General features: G+C 44.6%; 1 protein-coding gene across 2 annotated transcripts; it reads right to left on the bottom strand.

The window, feature by feature from the left end:
- Positions 1 to 1030: 1030 nt before the first annotated feature.
- Positions 1031 to 21802, bottom strand: dtx2 (deltex 2, E3 ubiquitin ligase). 2 transcript variants are annotated; one of them, XM_030361364.1, is made up of 9 exons: positions 21128 to 21802; positions 19358 to 19946; positions 17100 to 17158; positions 14777 to 15136; positions 13198 to 13259; positions 11578 to 11745; positions 9667 to 9828; positions 8686 to 8775; positions 1031 to 2635 (listed from the first exon to the last, which is right to left on the bottom strand). In XM_030361364.1, the coding sequence occupies exons 1-9, from the start codon at positions 21438 to 21440 to the stop codon at positions 2399 to 2401; spliced, it is 2040 nt and encodes a 679-aa protein (XP_030217224.1). In that variant the 5' UTR covers positions 21441 to 21802; the 3' UTR covers positions 1031 to 2398. The 2 variants fall into 2 exon arrangements, with proteins under 2 accessions (XP_030217224.1, XP_030217225.1); XM_030361365.1 differs by lacking the exon at positions 14777 to 15136 and having other exon boundaries at positions 21128 to 21797.
- Positions 21803 to 23751: the final 1949 nt, after the last annotated feature.

Raw genomic sequence — 23751 nt, 5'->3', positions numbered from 1 at the left:
ATTGAAAATAAACTTCTACAAAATATAAACCCCATTGTATTATCTTTTTTGGTTTCGCAATAAGAAAAGAATGAGATAAAGATATCCAGTATCGGATAAGTGCATCTCTATTTAACACAACTTCAGTATTGTGTAATAGATCTGCACTATCTGGGCTTCTTTCCATAAAAGGTATGTTAAAAGATGGGAAAGCTGTTTTTTTTTATATGCCTCAATACTTGTTAAGCATGATATTCTTTGATTACTTGGTTATGCAACCGTCTTAAAAAATAGATTTTTAAAGGAAGTTGCCTTTACCTGCCAGAAGGGGGCGCTAAACGGAGTCGACCTCATAAGGGTCACCAGAAGATCCAGAGGAGTCGACCCCACCGTCGGACACCATCAACTTTTCATACACCAGCATTTACAATTTAAAAAAAATCCACAAAGAAATATATATTTTAAAAGTAAAATATCTTTAAAAAATGGAATAGTAGCAGGTAAGTGTAAAATAAAAGACTCCTCATTCAACATTATGCGGACCAGCATGAGACCAGTTTGGCAAAATTGTTCTGGTACAAATTGTAGTTGGACCAGCAAGTGCTTCAATTATTCCCTTAGAAAAAGGGAAACCTTACTTGCAGGAATGGACAATTTTTTTTATGAAATTACGTTTTTGAAATTTTGTAACACTACAAGAAGCAAAAAGAATGTGTTTGTGGACACAAGTGTGTACTCACTGATAAAAGTGAATAACACAGGCAGACTTAAAAGGTAGGATATGTGATTTGAGAGCCAGAGAAAGCTAGATTTCAAAGGTAAATTAATCCATACAAGATTTCTTTCCTGTGTTGATTCTATTTTAAAAGTATTTTCCAGTCAGTGTTGATTTCCAGCAATCAAATTAAATGGTATTCAGTTCTTGACCAGTAAGTGAGCAAAAGTAGTCCTGAATGAAGTTCTCCAGAATCAGACCCAGTCAGTTCTATAAACGACATCAATTTGGGATGGAGCGAGACCAAACAGCGACTTTCTAATTTAAAAAAAACAGTTTTTACAGTTTACGTTCTTTATTGCAGAAATCAATTTTTACCCCTAAAATCATACTTGGTTTGCATACATCTCAAGACTCAGTTTGACAATGCTGCAATGTGTCACAGGCAGGATTAACACAGGCTAACAATCAGATGAGCAGGCAGCAGTGGGCCAGCCGTGAACAAGACATTGGTGTTCAATATACATTTGCTTTTTGTCTGAGTAAGAGCTTTTTTTTGTCTTGATTGTCACAACGTGTCGTTCACATAGCCGAGGCTCTGTCGATACAACTGACGTTTCGTCCCATCTGGTCCCCTCGGACTAAAACACAGTCCACGTGTCTGGGCAGAACCCATTAATTGTGAATGGCAACTCTGCCAGATATTGGTTTTACAGAAAGAATAACCCCCATAATGTCATCAATGAGTGATTAATCACACAATAGTGAGAACAATACATAATTAATGCATTTTCCTCTAGTGGTATTTGTGTAGTACATGATCAATTTTCATAATTTATTTGTCTTTTTTCTTTTTATCAAAGGCTTGTTTTAACTGGGGTTAACATTTACAACAAAGATATTGCCTTGACAATTAATTAGGCATATATAAACATACGCTCATTACTTAATAGATTTTTCTGTGTGCCCTTGCACTAAACACAAAGGTTTAAACAAAATACTCCATTTCTTTTTCATTGCATAAATGACCTATTAAGAAACCCCCAAACCATTCAAAGAAAAGCTAACCATGTTACTTAGTTGCACTGCGAGAACTAAAGTGCTCAATGAGATCTTTTAATCTCCCACATAAGCTGCCATTTTCATGACGCCGGTATACACGAGAGACTCTCGATGAAAAAAAAAAAAAAAACGGACAAGATAATAAATCCTAAATATCCTCCGTAGCCAGTAGCATTGAATGCATCCACGTTTACCTTTTTCCTCTTTTTCCACACTTGGTGGAGTACAAGAAAAACTGAAATATAGATAACCAAGGGTTGGTGCTCCATGAGGATCTCTCGCCGTTCACTGTTCTGGGGGGGAATCAAGACTTCGGGAGGGGGGGGGGGGGGAGGTTTGACCACCGTCGTCTGGTAGCTCACAACAGGATCCTCCAGAAGATTTTGCGTAGTCTGCAGAGCCTTAACTCGCCTTTCCTAACAATGACAACAACAGACTATAACGCAGTTTAAACCCGACGGCTCCGTGCCGTTGGATGGTCATCGAAGCCACTTCATTCGTTTTGCCGTTTATTGAGGTTGAACCCGGGAAACAGTCAACAGTGATCAGGGGTCGGGGGAGGGAGCGGTTCAGTCTTAGTGGTCCACGAATGGAGAAGGAGAGGGGGTGGGGGGGCTGGGGGTGCGGCGGGTCCTTCCGGACCTAGCTGCCGCCCGGGTGTTTGAGGGAAGCCTCGTTGACGCCCTGAGAGGCCAGCTCCGAGAGCACGTTGTCCAGGTAGTTGGGGTCCGGGTAGCCGTGGCCCGACAGGTTGGACATCATCTCCGTCTTGTGGTGGATCTCGTTCCACACCACCGTGTCGGGCTCGCCTGTGGTGCTCGACGTGCCCACCGTGAAGATCAGCCGCCGCATCCACGCCACCTTTAGCAGCTCCAGCACCTGGCGTTTATAAGACACACACAGAGACGTTGGATTACATTTTTTTTTGGTTCACCGGGTAGAGTGCGTACCATTAAAGCCCAGTCCTGAGCAGTCCTTAAAAAATAAATAAAAAATGGTGGACCAAACAAAACTTTCATCCGCCCACCTAGGCACATTTCAAAAAATAAAAATATAAACCCTTTAGACAGATGAGTTTGAAAAAGCGCCAGTGCTCGGCAGGGAAAACGACTTCTCATTCGGCGAGATGAGGCCGCTGAGCCTCAGAGCGCGAGTGAAGTGGATGCGCGCTCCGGCGAGGCGTGGAGCCGCAGCGTGTCTTTTGTCGCGCTCACCAGATTGAATTCAAGAGAGCGGCGTGTTTAGGAGCGGCACCGGGGGGGGGCCAGTCACTCCCCGTCCCCGCGCCCCCCTGAAATAGACTCGGCTCGCGACAACACCGCCCACGTAATAATCCATTCCGACGGGGTGATCGTCGTCCGACAGCGGCTACGCCGTCCGGCTTCTCTGTTCTTTAATCTCAACAAACAACAACAAGAACTCAGGGGGGGTAAATAAATAAACAAAAGAAAAAGGTAGGAACCACTTTATCCGGGCGGTGCATCTCCTGGTAGCGAGCTGACAGATGGAAGTAGTTCAGACCCAGCAGAGAGACTCCAGACTCCGGGGGGGGGGGGGGGGGGGCTGCGTCTAAACGAGCCCCATCAATTCACACCTGTGGCCAGCGGCCCAACCGCCGTGGCTCACGCCGCTTCGAGTGGAAAACACAAAACACAGATCGGTGTGCGTTACGGGAGGGTGAGTGCATTGGAGGGCCGGGGGCCGGGGAGGGGTCCACCTGGGTGAGCTCTGATTGAAAGACTGATTTGGCGGAATGAGGGGCCCCTCGTTGCATACACCTCACGCAGAACAGAAACAAAAGAGGTGTGGAAAACAGATGGGCTGGCTAGGTGGACGGTGACGGCGAGGGCCATGCTCAGAAAACAAATGATGCTTCTTCTCTCACCCACGGGGGGGGGTGGGGGGGTGAGAGAAGAAGCATCATTTCGGAGGCCATTAGCCTGTGCGAGAGAGGGTGCGTTCAGCAGCGTTTATCAATGGCGTTGTTGTGAAGGCCTCGTTATTAACCCCGCTGGTTACATGCTGGACTGCGGGCCGCTCCACCACAACATTTACATGCGGTCGTTTACCAGATGTGGACGTACAAGCTAGGGCTGGGAACAAGGAAAGGACAAGGCGGGAGATTCAGGTGAGGAAGGACACAGTGTACTTTAGAAGGTTTTTTAGTATAAAAATAATATCGATATTATCAACACCGGTCTGCACTGGCTAAATGGTATATATGCTCACTGATCATTGTTTCTGTTGTTCTGTGCTTGTCCCTCCCTCTATGTGTATTTTATGGACCGACTCCGATAGTAAACCTATATCCTTCACATAAAAACAAACCTTTTCGTGTGCATGTGTTGCTTTTTCAAAGGGGGTATTTTTGTATTTTCTTTTTAAAAAGGTATTTTATTTTCATTTTGGGATTTGGGCTCTTCTTGACCCGCTGCTTCATGTGGGCGGAGCGGTAGTGAATCTTGTCTGGAGCTTTCCCCCCGGGGCGGCTGCAGCCTCAGTCCTTAAGGGACCCTTAAGATGGAGAGCCGTGGGAGACGGGCGCACCGCTGGGGCCTCGGAGCGAAGGCACGCGCACCGGGCACCGCGAGGGGGGCGGACAGCACCCACAGGGTTGCTAGGTGACAAAGGGACAATAAATAACCTAGACCTGCACACCGTAAGATACAGTTTTTCACACGAGCACGCTGTGAAAGGCCCGCGGTGTCGCTCGGCACCGCGCTGAGCTGTAGAAATGAACAGAGTTGGGGGGGGGGGGGGGGGCTCCCTTAAAGTACCCCAACAGCCCCGATGGGTCCTGTTTGAATGGAGAGTAATGGTCTGTGTTTATAAGCTGAACACAACCGCCACCAACTTTTTAAAATGGGAAATTCCGAATCAGATCTGCCTTTCATGACTGACGCTCGGCCTCTAGTGAACCGCACCACCACTCTTTGTGGTTGGAGTACTTGAGGTTGCTCGGATCACAGCCGGTCACTTGCTTGTCGACTTGTCTCGGCAGCTTACTGCACCATAATACAAACTGGCAAAAGCTAGTTCTTCTTAATGCACTGTGGGGACTGGGGAGTGTGCTTGGACATCAGTTCCTTCCCTTTCCCCAGGAAGAACATCCCGTTTCTCATAGAACTGAACTCCGCCCATAGGCTGAGCAGTGCAATGGAGAAGGTCGGGAGGGTCTTGTGTCCTCTGTTTTAGTGTGTCGCGGTGACTGAGACTGCATGTCTGGTCTGTTGCCGGCATCCTGACCAGCTGCATCACTGTGTGGTATGGGAGCTGCACTGCATCCAACGGCAAGACCCTGCAGCGCAGAGTGGAGGCTGCTGCTCGGATCATCGGTGTCCCACTCATCAACGGAACCCGCCTCTCCCGCAGAGCAGCCAGCATTGTGGGGGACCCCAGCCACCCCTCACACAGCCTCTGGGAGACAGTACCGCAGCCTCCGTGCCGGCTCCACCAGACTTTTTCACCAGGCTGTAAGGAAACTTATCTCTCTCCCTTCCCTCTGCCCCCACAAACCCCCTCCCATCTGCCCCCAAGAACACTGGACCATTTACTTTTTTAATTGTATTGTATATATACAGTGTTGTTTAACAGCTTTGTTTGCCTACCTTTGAACTATTCAGAATTTTTTTTGCACAATTTAAAATGTATTTTTTCGAAATATTACTTATATAATTTCATTTTACATAATTTTATCCTTTTCTACTTATTGCACTATGGGTCAGAGACAAATGCAATTTAGATTCCTATATTTGTCTTGTACATATTTTGGAATTTACAATAAAGCTGACTTTGACTTTGCAGTGACTGGATGTCTGGTCTAATGCGGTGACTTTGACTGGATGTCGGGTCTGTTGCGATGACTGACTGGATGTATGGTCTGTTGCAGTGATTGACTGGATGTCGGGTCTGTTGCGATGACTGACTGGATGTATGGTCTGTTGCAGTGATTGACTGGATGCCTGGACCCCCCTGACTGTAACAAGCCTGCTCACTGGCAGCACCTCATCACCATAGATTTTTTTAATGAATAAAGATCTTTGCTTGCATTACTATGCATTTCAATTCTGGCAGCCTTTGCACTCCTAACCAATCCCTGGAGGGAGGGATCTCGACACCCGTGCTCCTCCTTAAGATCTCTTCCTTGCTAATTAAGGGAGTTCTTCCTTGCCCTCTGGGGGGCTAGGGTCAAGGAGTGTCATTAATGTATGGGCTCTTAAGCCCTTTGAGACCGTGATTAAGGGCTATGCAAATAAAATGTAATTGAAATGAAAAAATGAATGTAGCATGTGTGCAGGGAAAACAATATAACCCTTTCAGACAGTGTAAACTGGTTTCTTGTAGTTCTAACAAAATTAAAAAGAGGGTTATTTACACGATTGTGATGATTAATTACCATAAGTTAAACAGGCTTAAAGGATGCTGCAGTCAGGGCTTTGACAACAGCAGCAGCAGACGGCGAGAGGTAATTGCACATTCATACTTAGTTACGCCTTTCTGCAAGCGTGAACAATTCAACAGCAATTTAAATCCCCCCCCCCCCCCACAGCCCCTCCCAAGGTTTTATTGATATATTGCTGTACGTTTAAATTGGCCAAAGACGTTTTTGCATTGTGTGTATATGTGTGTGTGTTTGCACGTTGCCAACCCTGAGATGACACGGGGAGACTGATCGATCGACCCACCCAGCAGAAGATAAAGTACAGCAAAGTAAAGAAAGTATTTTCTTTACAACAAACTGCACTTAAAACTGTGCCCTTGAGGGAAGTGAAACTCTCCCACTCAAAGATAATGAAGATTCAGCGATTCCATCGGTAATCTCCCTGATTATACACGTGATACCATCTTGTGCAGAGGTATAATATAAGATAATTGATTTTGGGCCGATATTAGGGCTGCTCGATTATGGGAAAAATCATAATCAAGAGTCACGACTATTTTGGTCAATATTGAAATCACGATTATTCAAACGATTATTTTTGAATTTGAAAACATGGATTTCAGTGTTTCCCCTAGGATGGAGTTGCAGCAGCGGAGGTGAAATGTTACGTTTTTCGCGCGCAATCTTTTTTGTGTGCTCGCAAAGCGCACCCTGCCGGGAGGTTTCTATGTGTCTGCTGGCAACATACATACAGTACATTTGTGCACAGTACTGAGCAGGGGAAATAAGAGGAGATTGTACATATTACAAGCATAATCTTTAAAACCATTTTTTACATTTATTTACCGGTAACAAAAACATATTTTATATCAACAACCACCCTATGCATGAAAATCCCATAACCCAAATACTACAACAATCGAAAAGGTCTGTGCCTCAAACCAATGCATCTTTCCACTCCCTCCCCTCTCCCCATCACAAATGTTGTAGTAGGAGCATAAGTAGGCCATGCCTCTATTGAACAAGTTTTGGGGCTCTAGAGTCAATAATGGCGACGCTACTGAAAATGTTGCTAAAAAAGATGTATATTGACATTTTTGCTCAAAAGAAATTTCTTAAAAATAAGTACGGTAGATATATTTTTCAAAACATAAGGTTGCAGTAAGACCATAAAGAGCCCATGCATATGGAAAACGTTTTAGGGATCTAGAGTCAATAATGGCAACGCAATTGAAATTGTTCCCAAATAAAAAAATCGTAAAAAATAAGAGATATATTTTTCAAAACTAAAGGTTGTAGTAGGACGATGAAGAGGCCATGCCTCTATGGAACAAGTTTTGGGGCTCTAGAGTCAATAATGGCGACGCTATTGAAATTTCATTTCGTTTTCAGTTTTGCACTTTGCAAACGGTCCCTAAGCTCGCGGCTGAAAGCCGACTGCTCGTAGAAGCCAATGCAATTCAGTTTTGCACTTTGCAGACGGTCCCTAAGCTCGCGGCTGAAAGCCGACTGCTCGTAGAAGCTAATGCAATTCACCGTTCGCTAAAGACGGCTCGTTTGGAGGAAAACAATGTTGTAGCTGGTTCTCTGGGTTACTACACTCAATTGTGTCGCAACGATGTTTCACTGATGATCTATTTAACCGCAAACACCGAATCTGCGGAAGTTCCTCCGTTAATATGAAGCTCTCCTCAAGTTAAAAAAAAAGAAATTCAGCAGCGGCGGTACGTTGCATATAGGGGAAACACTGGATTTATTCAGCACGTCTCTCCCAGAAAAAACTTTGCAACAGATCTTTGACATTTTCCCTTAAAAGAATACACAAAATGGTCAAAAAGAAAATGTTCCAATCTAAAATTGTATATACAGATATGTATCCAGCTGTTCTGCCCTTTCCCTAAAACATAAAAAAAAAAATATATATATTTTTTTTTAACGAAAAACTCGATTATTATCGAAATCGCGATCAAAAATCGATTAATCGCCCAGCCCTAGCCGATATGCAACCTAGACAATGTATACCCATGCTGGAGCAAAGACCTCACTAAACCATCTGCAAACATTAGCCAGCGTCCCCAAGCTTCAGTCTACCTGGGTACATCCTTGGGCAGGAGGCCTTACCCCTAGTTTCTCTGTGGTGACACGTAGCTGTATACACTGAGGTTCAACTTGGAATTAAGCCTCATGTAGGAATCTCATAGGACACCTGGGCTTTCAGAAAACGCTAAACCAGAAGTTCCACTGACATTTCCGTGCCATGATGGATGAAATAGGCAAAGAAGTTGTCATTCTCATGTCCGAATAGAGATGATGATCCTCAAAAGAGATGCGTTGCTTTTGGATAAGAGCGTTTGCTAAATGCCCTAAATGTAAATCGATATCATGGTCATCATTTTACCCATAAATATTGTCTAATAAACATTTTATAATTGTAAGGGTGGCTATCGCCTGCTCCACAGTCTGAACACCACGGTACTAAACTAGGCACGGGTCAAACTGCTGAAACACTTTAAAACCCACACAACCCCGGGGGTCCCGGACAGTTTACCTTGCGGCCCTTGTCGTTGTCCGGGAGGAAGCAGAAGCGCGGGAAGCCCCTGCAGGTGTACGGCTGGCCAGGGTTGGGGTGCTCCGGGCCCTGGGGGTGGGGGGGGAGACATGCATTAGCTGCATTTCTTGGGAGCGATGGAAGACCGAGTAGCTCTGAGGCCTGTCTCAGCTAATTACACCATGCACACCAGCTGGCATCACGTCCGCTCCCAACACACACACACACACACACACACACACACACACACACACACACACACACACACACACACACACACACACACACACACACACACACACACACACACACACACACACACACACACACACACACACACACACACACACACCTTCTTGTGGCGTGCATGTTCAGTTTTTGTTGTTTTCGCGACACAAAAGCGCATCTGTGAGGTGTCGGCATCCATATGCTCGGAAAAACGCTTCTCTAATGCATTAATTCATACATATTGACTACATTACCGCAGAGATTACAGATATTAATGGAAAGGCAAAACCTGGCTATTAGGGTTTGCCAAACACATAGGAATAGGCATCATTATGAGGTCCGTGAAGAGATTATATTTAGCCATTAAATTATAGACTACATTAAAAGGATACTTTTGCTGGTATGAAGGGGATATGGATTAAGAGTAACATCTGAAGACAATTGCAGCCAAAGAGAAGGGCTGCTTACTTTACAACTAGAACTGTTTGCCACTTTCGAACGTGAAAAAGCCAGTGTATGTATATATTACTAGTCAAAAGTTGTTGTTTTTTTAAATGTTGCATATTCAAGTGACATGCATTATAAACTGTTCATCCAACTATGTGGTGATGTGAGCATCGATGGCCTCTAACTCGAAGAGCAATGTTTATTTATAATAAGTCCTTCTACGCCTTACACAATGCATTTCTCTAAACTACCATTTCAACGGCAACAAGAGATAATACAGGGGGAGCAGGGAGAGCTTGGAGGCACCTGGAGGCCCGGCAGAATGCTGTAGATGATCTGGATGGTGCCGCAGTCGGGGTGGCCTGGCAGGGCCTGGCCGATGCTGTAAATCTCCATCTTGCCCTTGGGCTGAGTGCCCGTCTTCTCGCCGTAAATCGTCTTACATGAGGGACACTGGAGGCTGCCGTCCTACGGGGCCAAACATGAGGCAGGGGAAATAAATACCATGCAACCAGATGGAAGACAATTTGGCTACCATCTTGGAAAAATAAATAAATAGGTATTTATATCAATAACAATATTTCATCTCAATTGGAGTAACCTGATTAAATAAAGGAACAAATAATTGTAATATTATTAAGTTAGTAAATATTTAAGTAATTCTCAAAGGGGAACTTTGGCTGAGAGAAAAGGTAATAAATAATATTGAAACCCTTGACCACTTCAACCGGCTGATACAGAAAGAGAGAGAGAGAAACAGAGCGCGAGAGACATACAGAGCGAGAGCGAGAGAGAGAGAGAGAGAGAGAGAGAGAGAGAGAGAGAGAGAGAGAGAGAGAGAGAGAGAGAAACAGAGCGCGAGAGACATACAGAGCGAGAGCGAGAGAGAGAGAAACAGAGCGAGAGACATACAGAGCGAGAGCGAGAGAGAGAGAGAGAGAGAGAGAGAGAAACAGAGCGAGAGACATACAGAGCGAGAGCGAGAGCGAGAGAGAGAGAGAGAGAGAAACAGAGCGCGAGAGACATACAGAGCGAGTGCGAGAGGGAGAGAAACAGAGCGAGAGACATACAGAGCGAGAGCGAGAGAGAGAGAAACAGAGCGAGAGACATACAGAGCGAGAGCGAGAGAGAGAGATTGATTGAGACGGACAGAGAGGCAGAGACGGAGAGAGGGAGGAAGGTCTGGTCTGCAGCCATGCACAGCTGGCATGCCTGAAACTTGTTTATATTTTGTTGGGGTAATCCTTTGACACGGTTCTGGGAGCACCAACTGGCAAGTTTGGACCACGTTGGCACAGGTTCTGAGCATCGACTGTGGGCTTAACATTGGATCGGGAAATACTTTGAAGCCACTTTCACGAGGTAATGTTTTTTTTATAAAATTAAAATCAACTCTAACTAAGGACAAACCGTTCATAAAATAAAATAAAATTCAAGAACTCCTTCAAAAGGACTAAAACAAAGAGACAAAGAGTGACATCGAGAGAAGTGAACACACAATTGTTCCTCCCTGGCCTCAATCTGGTGGTCAAATTAAAAGATTCTACAAGATCAGCAGTCCTAGTTAGGGGGAGACGGCACAGAGCATGGCCAGGATACCAAAACCTAAATGGGCAGAGTTACGCCTGGCTGTTCTGTTGTGTTTCTGAGGTATTCTACCGAAAAAGAGAAACTCATCTGAGTGACAGGAAGAAGCTTTCAGAAGTGGATTTTATCTAGTGCATTTCTACAGTGGCAAGAAGACAAGGTGTCGATTTAAAACCCTACAGACCCTTTGCCTAAGAAGCTCAGTGTTCAGACAGAATAAGACGATAACAGATCCATGCCTGAAGCAACCCGATTGGTTGAAACAGATATGAAACAAATAAAAACAAATATGCCTTGCTCCCCCTAGATTTTTAGGGTGCGTCCCATTTCTACCCCTTACCCCTCCCCCTTACCCCTCCCCCTTGGTTTGAAGGGGTAAGGGTGTCCCAATTCTCATTTTGGTTAAGGGGTAGGGCGAAGACAAAAGGCTACGTAGCCCTTGAAACGAAGCGAAAACGTAGCTTGAAACGAAAAAGCTCATCTCCAAGCGGAATTTACAAAATTCATCTAAAAGTCTGAATTGTGAGATTAAAGTTGACCCAATGTGACCGTACTATCAATAATCCATGCACCGTCAAACCGTCTAACCGTCTAAAAAAAAAAAACTACAAACGGCGGCTGCGTCCACACCTTGGTTCCATTGTTGTACATGGCCAGCATGCAGAGCATGTGCAGGGCATGTCCGCACGTGATGAACTTGCCCACGGTCTCGGGCAGGATGCACGGGCCGCCGCCCTCTGATGACACCGCCTCATAGCTGGAGGGGCTGGACAGATGGTCCATGCAGATAATGCAGTCCTGCATGGGAATGGGAAATGGGGGCGGGGAGGTAGGGGGTGTTATTTTGTTACGGACCGGTCAGGTCACGTTTCCCATCTCGACCCCAGAGTCCTGTTCTTTTTTCCGAATAAACACATCAGGTAGAAGAGCGCAAATAGAATCCTACTGGGGGCGCAATACGTGCGCTTCAGAAATGTTTGACCTGTCTTTCGGAAGAAATTATCTCAGTAGTCAGAGAAAAGTTTATATCGGAAAGGAATGTGTCGGCTGTTTTTTTTTATAATCACATTATTATCTCAGAATTCATGAGTATCATGAATTCATGAGATATCTTAAAAAACCCGAGAGCAGCCTTCATTCAATTGAGAGCTTGATTTCAAACAGAAAGGGAAGCTTGGAGGCAAACATATCCTGCCTGTTTGGTTTAATCCAGTTTTAGTTTGATTGGTGTTTGAAGCATTGGGAGATATTTGTGTCTTTAAGTCAGTCCATCCAGACATCTCGTTAATTCGGAAAAGCCATTTCTTTTCACCATGAATACTTTTCTCAAAGTTCTGAGATAATCATCTCGTTATTCAGAAAGCAGAAGCAGATTTTTTTTTTCTTGGAAAGCTTTCTCAGAGTTCTGAGATAATAATCTTGTTAATAAAAAAAACAGGCCCTTTTCGTTTTCTCAAGGAAATGCAGGACTCTCGGTCTAATCCAATGCTGGAAGCAGAAATATGAAAACTGTGTATAGAGAGTGATCGATTATTTTGAAAAATTGAGGTGAAAAGTAGAGATGTCCGATATTATCGGCCCACCGATATTATCGGCCCGATATTAGCATAAAAATGTAATATCTGTCAATATCGGTATCTGATTTTTTTTGCCTTAAAACCGTTTTTTTTTTTTTTTTTTTTTTATAGCTCAAATAAATGTTTTCAAAATTGTGCAGTACAGTGCACATTGTAATTGACTCATATTTGTGCATTTATTCAATTAAGGTTATTGAGTTTTAGTTAAAGAAACATACTGCTATGTTGCACATAGTTGTTCAGGTACAATGTTTTATCATTTGTGAAGTCAAGTTTGCCCTATTTGTTGTGGGCATTGTCAAGATTATCTCAGGGAGAGTGTAATCCAAACTGTTGTCTGAGACCATTAAAAAAATTAAAATAAACATGGCACTTTTCCCTTAAATTAAGTTGAAGTATTTTTCTTATTTTGCACAGACAATGTTAACATTTGGAAAGCCTTGTTGCATTCAAGAATGCAACCAGTGGGGCATCACAATAACATTAAGCATGTTGTGTTAATTCCACAACAGGAGATATGTAATGTTACCTAAATTAGGTTTGAGGAAAAATAACCCAAATATCGACATCGGTATCGGCTGATATCGGAATCGAAAATTTAGAGTTGGACAATATCGCATATCGGATATCGGCAAAAAAGCCAATATCGGACATCCCTAGTGAAAAGGTCTACCTCGTCGGGGGCCAGGGGTAGGTGCTCCATGTATCGTTGAATGACGTCTTCTGGTCTGGAGGCTGATGGAGGAACACAGGAGTGGAGGGTAAAGGAGACAGAATCAACAGGGAACAGAATGGGCTGGATCAAAACAACATCAACCCCCAATGTAAAGGTGGTTTTCAGTGAGACATCCGTAGGGTGGAAAAACACCAAAAAAAAACGAAAGGGTTTTATGAGACTCTGCCGAGATGGGATGGGATGAGGTGAGGTGGATTAGTGAAGGGATTTTCCTTCACGTAGGGATTGAGGGGACAGAACGAAAATAAACAAACATCTCTTTCAGGCCTACTCTGTTTACGCAAGAAACAGCATGTGGATGGTCAAGCGTTGTGAGTAGAAGAATACATGGCTGATTGGCAAATTGCACAGTGGAACAGAGTAGGGTCCTCCAAGCAGAAGTGAAACATGCAGGGAAGGCGCTGAGTCTACCACATGTGCTGGCAGAACTACTGCTAGTGCCAGCGATGGTTACAGGAGCGAAGAGATTCCAGACATGCCATATCAGGTCTCCCCCTAGTGCTGCATATCTTATGGTGATTCTCACGCTCTCCTTCCTTCAGTCTCTCTCGCTCTCTCTCAGTCTCTCTCCTTACACTAAAGCGAGTGTGAATCGACTTTAAAATCCTGTGATTTGATCCCGACTAGTTTAATGACTTGTTTACACACAGCATGCACACTTGGGGAGCCCGATGAATTATTTATACAAATCTTAAGAAACATGCAAATATTCCTAAAAAGGAGATTGAAAAAAATAAATGTGTGCTTATAAATATGCGGAGACAAGGAAAGACAAATTCATCCAATCACGATTGATAAATTACTTAAACGTTAAGACGTGTACCGAAACTTATATTTAAACAAATTTCTCCCACATTTTATAAAGTGAGTCATATTATCAGTTTTTAATCGAGACAGGAAATGACCATCCTAGAAAAACATATTTACTCTGCCTCAGAGAGTGCAACTACTCTCTAGACAGACACATACTCCAATGGTGTTATGTTTGTGTTAATTTGGCGATTCTCTGTGAAGGACTTGAGAGTTGGAGACAATTATAGCCCATCCTATTAGCCTGGACAATGAAAACTCATATACTGCATTAATACAAAGAAAAGAGACGGAAACCCTATTGGCCGTGGTCAGGGGACCACGGCCAATAGCCGATAAACTCAAACAACCCCTCCAACCCTTTTCCGCTCCGCTAGAAAAGACATTAATGCTGGAACATCTTTCCTGGGCTGCTGGACGGCCTGCTCTCAATGCGGGAATGCGCTGCTGCGGCAGAACTCAAAGTGGAGCAAAAGCAGACGGATGCAAATTGTAGCAATGGGAATGGTGATGGTGATGATGATGATGATGATGATGGGCGGCCCCCCATAAGGCAAATGGCGGAGGGTGGCAGAGAGCGCAGGCGGACAGACGGGCAGGCGGTCGGATCTGCGGTGGTAATGGGAGGGAGGGGGGGGGGGGGGGAGGAGGGAGGGTGCGGGGGGAGAAGGAGAGGGTGGGGGTGTTGTTGGCCGTCAGTAGCTACCTCTCCTGTGCTGCCTCTTTGCTCTCCTAACTGAACTGCTGCTGCTGCTGCTGGTGGTGCCGCTGCTACCACCCCCACCACCACCACCACCGCCGCCGCCGCCGCCACCACCACCACCGCCGCCGCCACTGGTGCTGTGGGCCTTGCTAGGCCTGCTGCTGCTGGTGGTGCTGGCGGTGCTGCTGCTGCCGCCTGGGGGCAGGAGGGGCGGAGGAAGAGGAAGGAGCGCGGGTGGCTGCGGCTGTATCTGCTGCTGCTGCTGCGGCTGCTGCTGCTGCTGCGGCTGCTGTTGGTGATGGAGGGGGGCGCCGGTGAAGTGCACGCCCAGGCCCACTGCGGACATCAAAATGGAGGCCATGCCTGGAGTGGAGCAGGGTGGGATGATGGGGTGGGGGGAGTGGGTTAGGGAGGAGGGGGTCGGTGTTGTTAGGGGAGGGGGGGGGAGGGGAGGAGGGTTTAGGGTGCAGGATAGAGGGGAAGGAAAGGGAAGGAGGCAAGGGTGTGGAGGAGCCAGTGGAGGTATGCAAAGGAGGAGGAAGAAATCAAAAAGGTATGAGATATGTAGGAGTCTTTTGGAGGAAAGCGGTAGCGTGGGGGAGGGGGGAAGGGAGGGCAGTTCCTCAACTGCCACACGGGACTGTATGTTTGAGTCAGCGAGACGGGTTGTCTGATGTTCCCTCTGAGATGAGATGTCATTCCACCTCACACGGAATCTTCATTTTCCTTTTAATGACTTTAATTAACTATTTATTTGGTCAGACTAAATAAATGGAGGATTAAATACAATATAAACTAAAACTTTTCTGAATAAACATTTCATGCACTTGATAAATTAATAATGTGAACTTCAGTCAGTCAATATCTTCAAAGCCCAAAAACACACTGTACATTTTCTTTGTTATTGTGGACCACTCCAAACTATGGTGTCCCGAGACTTCCATTGCTGTCCAAAAAACCAAATACAAGAGACATCCTTGCAATTGAGTCATCCAGCAATGCAGAGGGGGAAAAAAACAGCAAGCCCTGCATCACTGGGTCTCCACAGCTATTTAGCAGGGAGAAAGAGGGAGAAAAGAGTACCGGAACACTATGGCATAGACAACAATGGAAGTCGACGGCACAGAAGGAACACATCCATCTGCCGTCGGCTAGACAGACTGGGACTTGTGCGCAGGAAGTAACACTGTCTGCTGACTGCTTGCGCTCCTTTCACTGGGGATGTCGGCATTAAGGAGGGAAAAAAAACAGGAACGAGTCGCAGCGGCTTTGTTCTTTGAGCATAAAAAGGTCAACAGAACTGAATTCCACGTGGGAGATGTTCAATGTCCCCCTCAGGGGAAGTTCTGTTGTCACTTGTACCATTATAGCAAGCGCTTGTTCCTGTAATAGACGATGGAGTACTTAACAAGTCCTGTGTCACACGTTAAAAATATGCTGCTGTCACAACATTAGCTTTTGTACTCACTTCATTGTGCGAGCCTGATAAAGCCAAAGACGGGGTCACCATTCAATAGTAATAATAGTCTGGGCCAAAGCCTGCCACAATTAAATCAGCGTTGACTATATATATTTGTTATACAATATTGGTTCACATCTAAACAAATTACACCAGGCGGATTTAAGCTCAATGTGATATTAGTTATGGATTCCGAAAGAACAATGGCTTTGTTCGATGAATCCATTTAAGTGCAGTGACAATAAAAAGTAAGCGCTTACCCACTGCTAGCAGTTCATTTGAAATCCTTTAAACATATCCTATTTGTCGGGTAAACCAAAAATCCACCACCCCCTCCGTGAAAAAAATAATACTAAAGCTGCTTAGGAAACAAACAAACAAACATTCATCTGTGAAGCTATTCTATCCCATTTGAGTGTGGGCGAGCAAGCTCCATATGTACGTACAGGCGATGGCGTTTTAAAAAGTGCTGAATGCAGACAAACCCCTTGTTATTGTTCAGCAGTATATGCATCAACTGCAAGGGTAGCCCGGGCAGTAGAACCACCTGAACTGGTTTGTTATTGGCATCTCCAACAAGACACACAAATCTTCTAAATGAACAGAAACTAAACTTAATGTAACTTTGCCTTCATAGCTAAACTTGATGGCAACCCGTACATGGCGTCTCTTCAGGGGCCAAACGCTACTCCTATGCAGGCTGACTGATTAAGAAAAAGAGTTAGCCCCCAGCAAAGCATAAACCCAGATCATGAAGCTGTAAGCTAGCCGAAGGGGGGGGGTGGGGGGGGGGGTGGCTGACAGCGGGCCCTGCGGCACAGAATAGGGGAAGCGGGATTTGGGACGGATGGCCCGCGACCTCTTTACCTGCTAGGGCGGAGGTCATGCTGGTGGATCCGCTCAGCTGGACAGGGATTGCAGGGACACTGCAGGAAAGGGAAGAAAAGAAGGGGGAAATAACTCAAATCATCAGATGCACAAGGTAAACAACCCCTGCTAAGTCGCACGGTAAGGCCTCAGAGTTTGAAGCGGGCATCAGCTTCGGTGGCTTAACCCGACGACCGTTTAAAATGTTTAAATGAAAGCGCCGTTGTCTCGTCGTTCGTCGGTTCATTCCCCATGTACCTGCGTCGTTCTTACGCTCGCGGCCTCATCCCCGTGACACCACGAAACCGCTTAACGATGCAAACCGCTTAGCCGCCCTGTGTAATTAATTCGACAAGCGGTATTATATTCTTTTTCTTTTGCTCTAAAAATCGGTTGAAAGAACAAAAAAACAACCTGGCGATACAAACACTTTGCCATGAATACCAAATCAAAGTAATCCCAGAGTTCGACCCGTGTTTGAAACATCCCACCTGGCGGCTCTTCTGCGGTGACAGAGCGCTCCTTTCCCCACTAGCTGTGTCCCATGAACCATTAAGGCTACGCCTGCCCTCGGGGAATCGTCCAGATCGATCAGCTGCCAACAGTTCAAGCACTCCAGGTGTCTCCATCCCCATTGAAGTTGTCACGTTAAGCGGAAGGCAATCCCCATAAACCTTTGATTACATAGCAGCAGACAGGCTTACTGCTATGTTAGCCGTTTCATGAAAGCGTGGTGCTAAATTTGAAATGTGCAACAGATGCAGCATCTGCTATCTCGCACGCAGTCCAGAACCCCGGGTTTACATTCTTAAGGGCAACGATCAGCCAACGTGGCAATTCATTGATGCGTGGAAAATTACAAAGAACACAAGATCAGTTTAAACAGCTTGTTTCTTCGCCCACGATAGAGAGTGACAGACAGAGACAGAGGGAGAGAGAGGAGAGAGAGAGAGACACAGACAAAGACGTGCACCGAAGGACAAAGCAATGCCTGCATGACGATAAAAAAAGTGCTCACATTCTATACATTGCTATGCAGTGTATTTTCTATTTTTGCAAATCAGAACACATGAAACAACCCAACAAAAGATGTTTGCGTCTAGAAACCCGAACGGTGATACAATCAGACATCAATCAAAGGGCCCAGCAATACAATTGCAACATTTCCCAGATAGCATAGACACTTCTGAAGGAAACAGGAAAAGCACCAGACAATACGATGAGCACATTTGGTGTTCCCAAATGTGAAATGCATGTCCTTTTTACCTCACTACACAGCTGCTCAAAGCATCAGCAGAGAATGCTTTTAGCATCGAAATTAAGCTTTTGATGAGTGCTAGCCTAAAACCACTCTCTAAATAGACATGTTTTAAGTTCACATCGCAGGCATTATGATGCACCGAGAGCGAGCAGGGATGAATAATATGCCCGTCTACGACATGAAGCAAGCTAAGCACAGCAAAGGGAATGTTCGCAGCGCTGCTGCAATCACAACAGATGTTCTGTTTAATTGTTCATGCTTAATTTCCCCCTGTGTTGCAGGGGGACTGTTAGCCCTAGCATGTGATGTGCTGGTGTATTGTGTATTGTACACACACATTACTATAAACTTTATAAAAAAGGAAAGCTTCGACGATGAGAAGATTGGTTGTTGACTTTTTGCTAAAAGCACTTTGGTCGTCAACATGAACTGTTGGGACTTTCATGACTTTCAAGTCGTGAACTGAAATCCAATCTTGGACATCATCTTCCTTGTTATTGTTCCAAAAAGCACTGTGTCTGGCTCTGATTAGTTGAGCTACACACTCTGAGAAGACCTTGTTGCAACACACATTCGATGGTTTGTTCTGAAGCAAGTTACAACCGAACATAAAATGTACTGTATGCGCTGGGGAAACATCCAGAGGATATTTCATCACAACGAGGAAACTTGACTCACAAGAAATGTTTCATATTTCTGCACAACTCAATTCCTGACATGAGACGGTAAGACGCAGGCAAATGAGGAAATATAGTCCCCCTTACCGGAGCCACTATCTGGTATCCAGTTTGTATCTTGTACAGACTGCACTCATTTAATTTAACATGCATTTCAGCAGAGCTCTCCAGTACTCACTTGTGGAAAGATTGGGCTCAATGTGCAAATGCCCACTCAGGTTTCAACAAGAGTTCCTCTCACAGCCAAACATTAAAAGCATTCACTCGACAACACAACGCTGAAACAACACAATGGGATGACCAGAAGCGCGACACCCTACCTCAATCCATTTACACTTCCGGAGTTGCTTTGCATCGGCCCAGAGGCCTGTGCGCCGGTGGACGGCGGAGGCCAGGGGCTGCCCCAGGACAAGCCCCCGACGGAGAGGGGTCTCCTCGGGTAGGGGGAGTAGACGGAGGCCGGGTGCGCCGCCACGGCCCTCCCGGGCCCCTGGAGGCTGGGCCGGTTGAGCTGGTTGGAGGACAGGGAGTGGCGGGAGCGGCTGGGCATCGGCCCGGTGCTGCTGTGGCTCAAGCACTGGTGGCAGGAGCAGGCGGGCCCCGAGGGGCCGGCCGCGTGGCCGGCGGAGGCCAGCGGGTACGGCAGGCTGCACTGGCGCCGCACCTGCCGCCTGAAGCCGCTGGCCTTGTTGACCTGGGCCAGCGACGTGAGGTCCACGATGTAGTTGTAGCCGTGCAGGCCGAGGTCGGCCGTGCCCTGCCGGGCCTGGTAGCTGTGCTCCAGCAGGATGGAGGTGCGCGTCTCGTACGGCGTCCAGCCACCCTCGTCGTTGGCCCACTCCCAGTAGACGCCGCTGCCCAGCCCGGAGGACTGGGGGAACAGGGAGCGCCGCACAGAGCGCGTTTTCCCTGGAGGAAACACGACACAATTCTGGTGATTTGTGGGGTTTTTCTTCCTTATAAACAGCAACTCAGGCATGTTTCATAGGAGGGTTTTATGGATAAGTGTTCACTTAGTTATGCATGGGTATCAACCTATGACCTGCACAGATGTCTCACAGCAGTACATGCCTCACAAAAGAAAAAGGGATATCAATCTAACAATTTACACAGAAAAGTGAATCTTACAGTTTGGTTGCTGAACTAATTATTTGTAACATAATCAAACACAATACAATGGTGACTCAGTGTTAGGGTTGGGTTTTTTACAAACTGGGAACATTGTCATTTCCTGTGACGTCTGACTAGTTTCACATTTTTAAATAGATAGTGAAACCATGTTGTTTGGTTCTTTTAAAAAAAAGCTGTAATGTGACCCAATTTCTCCAGGGATCAATTAATTCTGTTATACCATATCGACCCTTGACTAGGGCCTGCTCATGAAAGTCTAGGAAATTAGATACATATGCATTATTGTTGACATCTAATTAAAGTCAATGACACAACGTTTCCGTGAATAATTTATGGTTATCCAAAAAGTCTTTAGAATCACAGATGCAACATTCACACACGACATTGTCGGCTCTATTATTAGGCCTCCATGCCCTGTTGACTCCTGTTTTGAGCACAGTCATGCTGAATCGGTCAACACACAAATGTCTAGGCTATGATACAGTTGGAAACTAAGTTAAATAATAAGGCTTTATTTATTAAGCATTTTATTAAATACACAGTCACAAAGCGCTTCACATTCATAGATAAATTATGAAAATAAGTTACAAAAGAAAACACAGCACAATGTGAGACAGAACAAACAAAAACAACAAAGACATAACAAACATACAATATAGGCCAATAAATAATTAAAGTAACCAGCTAAATAATTCAAATGGATTGAATGCTACACTAAGTTGTTATTATCCCCAAAAACAAAAAGACAGTGGTAACAGACTGTCCATAAGGACCCCAAGGTCGATGTTTGAATAGATAACGTTGACTGATCACCGATCACCTTACTGGTAAGATTAACCCCCAGCGAAACCACTTCCCACATAAGGCCTGTTAGCTACTTAGTGGACCTCTGCGAGGCACTACCGGATTGAACATGCAAACACAGTATGCAAATGAGCATCTGACACCAGCCGTCTTACCTGTGTCTTGCCGAAATTGCTTCAAGCTGGGTACGTCTATGAGATAGGGTGACAGCGTAGGGTCTGACTGTCCGAGACAGATGCTGGTGGGGCTGGGGCCCCCTCCGCTCGGGCCCTGTCTGGGGGTCAGACTCCGCTCGATGTGTCCGCTCACCTGGCCGCTGTACGGCCGCCAGTGGCCCAGATCATCCTGCCATTCCCACACCGCTATCATGGGCTGGGACTGTCCCACCGTCCCAGCGGGCGAGGCTGACACAGAGGGCCCACTTCGGGACCCGTTGACTCGAACACATGATCCAGAGACAATAGCCATATTCACACTTGCTTGCTTAACGTTTGATAACAATAACTCACTCCAATAACGAGCTAGTTACCTCCGTTGCCACGACAAAGTCTAGCGATAATAGCTGCTAGCTAGCACAGCTAGCTCGGCTCGTTAAAAATAGCCATTCTAAATTCATTTGCATGCGTCTGTGGCGATGGCAGTGTCCACAACAAACAACACACGGACACAATGAACATCCAAAGGCATGTTGACTAATGACCGTAATACGTTTACAGGCAGCCCAGCTGTAGTAAGGTTGGAAGTTGATAGGTTGTTGCCAATGTTCTTCTTCCTGCTCTTGTTATTCTTCTTCTTCGTTTTCCTTTCCTGTCGCATCCTTCTTCTCCCCAGCAGTGGAGCTGGCTGCGTGCATATTGCTGCCCTCGACTGGAGATGAAATGCTATGACGCGCCACTGTGATAGTAGCATTCCATACAGTAAAGTATCTATGGTCTGAATGGCACTTCAAAAATAATAATTTGCATTGCTTATTGGTCCTACAAAAGTTTTGTTTTATAATGCAATGCATGATATTAATGAATGCAACATTTGCTTTATTCGAAGGAATACAGAATGAATTAAGAAGCAATACATAATGAACAAGGATTTATGTTATTATCTATTGATTATTATTTCATTATTAATCATTATTCATTATTCCTTGAAATACTTTGAAAACTTGAATTTTTTAATTCAACTGTAAGTTAGAAGTCAATAAGTTAGAAACAACACATTGTTGTTTGAAAAAAGAACAAACAATACCCTCAGACAATAGCAAAGGATGGAATGCATAAATTGCTTTCTAGATCTACAAATCTGTTACAATTAACTGAAGACCTTTACATAAAATAATACATTATTTTTTCCAGCTTCATGCCTTGATGAATACATTATGCCCCATATGATTTCAAATGATGTACGCATTGTAAATGAACTGTACTAATGTGCCACAGGGTTATCCCAGCACGATCCAGTCTTCTCTACACGCACCGGAGGATAGTGAACTGCTTTTGTGGGTATCAAATATTCCTCTGATAGTGCCTTTGAGTGTGTAATAAATAATTTGATCAATTGTTTTAATAATGAAAAAAACTGGTTTTGTAGGACATGTTTGTTTTCTAACCGATCTTCAGAAACATGATTCCTTATTTAATAGATGTCAGCATCAATCTATCATGTGACGTTGAGCTGCTGCAGGTGAAAACATCTCCCTGTGTTAGAGGAATACAGGCAATGACTGACAGACCAAGCGCAAACCACTATCTGCTTCATATAGATACAAATGCATATATACTGTATGTATATATATATATATATATATATACATATATATATATATATATATATATATATATACATATATATATGCATTTATAAATATTCAATGTAGAGCTATTGTATTGCTATATGCAATAGCTATTGTGACTATTCTTCAGCATTACAAATATCTGTTGTTATAAGGCAAAACTTTTCCAAATAAAATGACAAAGAGATGCAATAAGATAAACATGCATTGATAGTATATAGTATTATGTATGCTGCTCATACCAATGTTGGCCCAAAAAAGAAATGTAATAGTTTTTCATAGTAATCAACCCTTTCTAAAAGAGAAAGGTTATTCGTAAAATTTTGTAGAGCATTCTCCGCATTTTATAAAGCAGCACAAGTTGGAATCTGAAATTGAAACGCATTGAAGCCTTGAACATCATGAAAGCCTTTGTAATTCAAAATTTATATATTTATTTTCAAGTCTTTTTATACTGATGATAGGTCATTTTTGACATTCTAATCCCATTGCACACAGCCTTCCCAACATCTTTGCTTCCACTATCACGCTTCCTCCTTTTAGATCCTCTAAAGGAGAAATTCACTTTTCACTTTTTGGAAATCAGGCTGAATATCTCAATCGACAGTGATGCAAAGTTATCAAAGCAAATGGCTTTTAGTAGTCACTGCTGCAACAAACCAAAGATACACACGCACACACACGTGCATGCTTACTAACACACACACACAGACGTGCACACACACACACTCACACAAATACACATTCTTAGAGTGTCAGAGTGTTGTGTGCTGAAAAATAATAATAATTACAAATAAATAAAAAAAAACATGATGGTGGGCTTGATGTGTACCTACATCCTAAAGTGTAGTAGGACTAAATAACGCTTACAAGCCACAGTGTATTTGAAGTATGGGCAAGAAAAGTACCCTAATTCAACTCTTTCTAGGACATTTGAAACGCACTTCCAGAGTGGCGTTACAACCGACAAATGTTCCAACATAAACAATTCTG

The sequence above is a fragment of the Gadus morhua genome, chromosome 7, assembly GCF_902167405.1.
Source record: "Gadus morhua chromosome 7, gadMor3.0, whole genome shotgun sequence".
NCBI lineage: Eukaryota > Metazoa > Chordata > Actinopteri > Gadiformes > Gadidae > Gadus > Gadus morhua.
This window is presented reverse-complemented; position numbering and strand designations above follow the sequence as displayed.